Genomic DNA, 2,068 nt, shown 5'->3' on the forward strand with positions numbered 1-2,068 from the left:
GTAATGTGGCGTGTCACAGGGCAGTGTGACGATCAATACCGGCCCAGGGAGAAACAACCACAAACGTGTGGCGTAGGGCCAGAGGTGAAGGAGAGGGAAAGAGGGGGGGGGGTAACGTACAGCGCGTTGACTTCGTAAGTGCCCTCGTAGGTGTAGGCGGCCTCCATGTCGAGGAAGTGGCGCGCCACCACATTGTCGTAGATGATGCCGTTGCCGCCCAGCACCTCTCGTGCCAGTGCCACGCACTCACGTCCCTTCAGCGTGTTGTGCGCCTGCGTGCCGTGTGTGTGTGTGTTCTCGTGAGTGTGTGTGTCGTGCGCCGGCTTGAAGCGTCGAGCGATGAGTACCTTGACGAGGGAGGACTGGCCGCGAGTGACCTGGCCATGCTTGACGAAGAGCTCGGAGAGGCGCCAGGACATGAGGTACATGGCCTGGGCGTTGGCCAGCATGCGCACGAGCTTCTCCTGCATGAGCTGGAACGCGGCCAGCGGACTGCCGAACTGCTGGCGCTCCTTCAGGTGCTTGAGCGCCGCGTCGTACGAGCCCATCGCCAGACCCACCGGAAGCCAACCTTCGCATATTCTCTCGGTCAGTCCACGACACGACACACGCGACACACGACACACACGACACACACAACGCAACACACACACACGCACCATACGCGACACACGACATAAAGAGCAGAAAGAGTACCGACAAAGATGCGGGAAGCTGAGAGGATGCCCGCGGTGCCCTTCAGGAACGAGTCGGCGTTGGGGAACCGGGCGCTCTCGGGCACCACGCAGTCCTCCAGGTAGATGTCCGCGCTGCACAAGAGAATAAGTGATAAATAATAAGTGATAAATAATAAATAAACATTTCCATAAATAATAAATAATCATATCGCAAAAATAAAAATGAATAAGTGGCTTTTCAGCGCAGAGAGGAGGCGAGTACTTTTGCACGCAGCGGAAGCACATCTTGTTCTCGATCTTCTCCGTGCGAAGGCCCTTGGTGCCCTTTTCCACGAGGAAGCCGTTCACCTCGCCCGTCTCTTCGTTACGCGCCCAGATGATAATCACATCTGTTGCGCGTGTGTGCGTGCGTGCGGCGGTGTGAGTGCGAAAGAGGGGGAGAAAGAGTTGATGAGGTCATATGCCAGCGGCGCGCTGGGCTAAAGGTCGCAGGAGGCGTACCGGCGAAGGTGGCGTTGCCGATCCATCGCTTCTGGCCGTTGAGCCTCCAGCCGCCGGCCACCTTCTTGGCGGTCGTTTGCAGACCGCTGGCGTCGCTGCCCGCGCCGGGCTCAGTCAGTCCAAACGAACCTACGCCACACGACACACACATACAACGACACGCACGACAATCAGTATTTTACGGTAAATCAACGAACGTTGGATGGGGAGAGAGTATACCGACAGCGTCGACGCTGGCCAGGCGAGGCAGCCACTTTTGCTTTTGCTCCTCGCTGCCGCACTGCTCGATGGACAGCATGACCAGGTAGGTCACGATGATGAAGAATCCGGCGAACTCCGAATTCACCCGCGCCAACTCCAGCACAACCATCGCCGCGCTCATGAACGACATGCCCTGTGTGTGTGTCGTGTGTGCCGTGTGTGTGATGGACGTCAGTCTTGACCGGAACCACACACGCACGACAGGTAAGGAAGGCTGAGGTACGGGGCAGCCATAGCCCTTGATGGTGCCGCCCATGATGCCGAGCTCCTTGAGCTTGGGCAGCAGCTCGAAGGGGAACTCGGCCTTCTCATAGTACTTGTCGATCTGCACGAACACGCGTGGCCGAGCGACGGGTCAGCGGTGACATTAGAAGAAAAGAAAAGAACAATGTGTACGATCGGGGCGACGTGGTTCTGGGCGAAGGCGCGGGCCTTGTCGCGCCACTGGCGCTCCTCGGGACCGAGCAGCTCCTCGAACCCCAGAAAGTCGGACGCTAAATTAAAAAGAAATAATAACATTTTTATTATTTATTATTTATTATTTATTATTTATGAGCTGGGAAGCTGGTGGGAACGGGAGCCGACCCAACCAGCATGCGGAGGGAGGGGGAGGAGGTACGAGGCACGGC

General features: G+C 57.3%; 1 protein-coding gene across 1 annotated transcript; it reads right to left on the reverse strand.

Annotated features, from left to right (window-relative positions):
• Window positions 1–121: 121 nt before the first annotated feature.
• Window positions 122–1,931, reverse strand: ACA1_302400 (acylCoA dehydrogenase domain containing protein; the record flags this gene model as incomplete). Its single annotated transcript, XM_004355417.1, has 8 exons — window positions 122–272; window positions 348–571; window positions 697–809; window positions 940–1,066; window positions 1,179–1,307; window positions 1,398–1,572; window positions 1,663–1,764; window positions 1,836–1,931. Coding segments are annotated over 8 exons (1,117 nt in total), but the record flags the coding sequence as incomplete, so codon positions are not given.
• Window positions 1,932–2,068: the final 137 nt, after the last annotated feature.

The sequence above is a fragment of the Acanthamoeba castellanii genome (genome assembly GCF_000313135.1).
Source record: "Acanthamoeba castellanii str. Neff unplaced genomic scaffold scf7180000083357, whole genome shotgun sequence".
In the NCBI taxonomy this organism is placed as follows: Eukaryota; Discosea; order Longamoebia; family Acanthamoebidae; genus Acanthamoeba; species Acanthamoeba castellanii.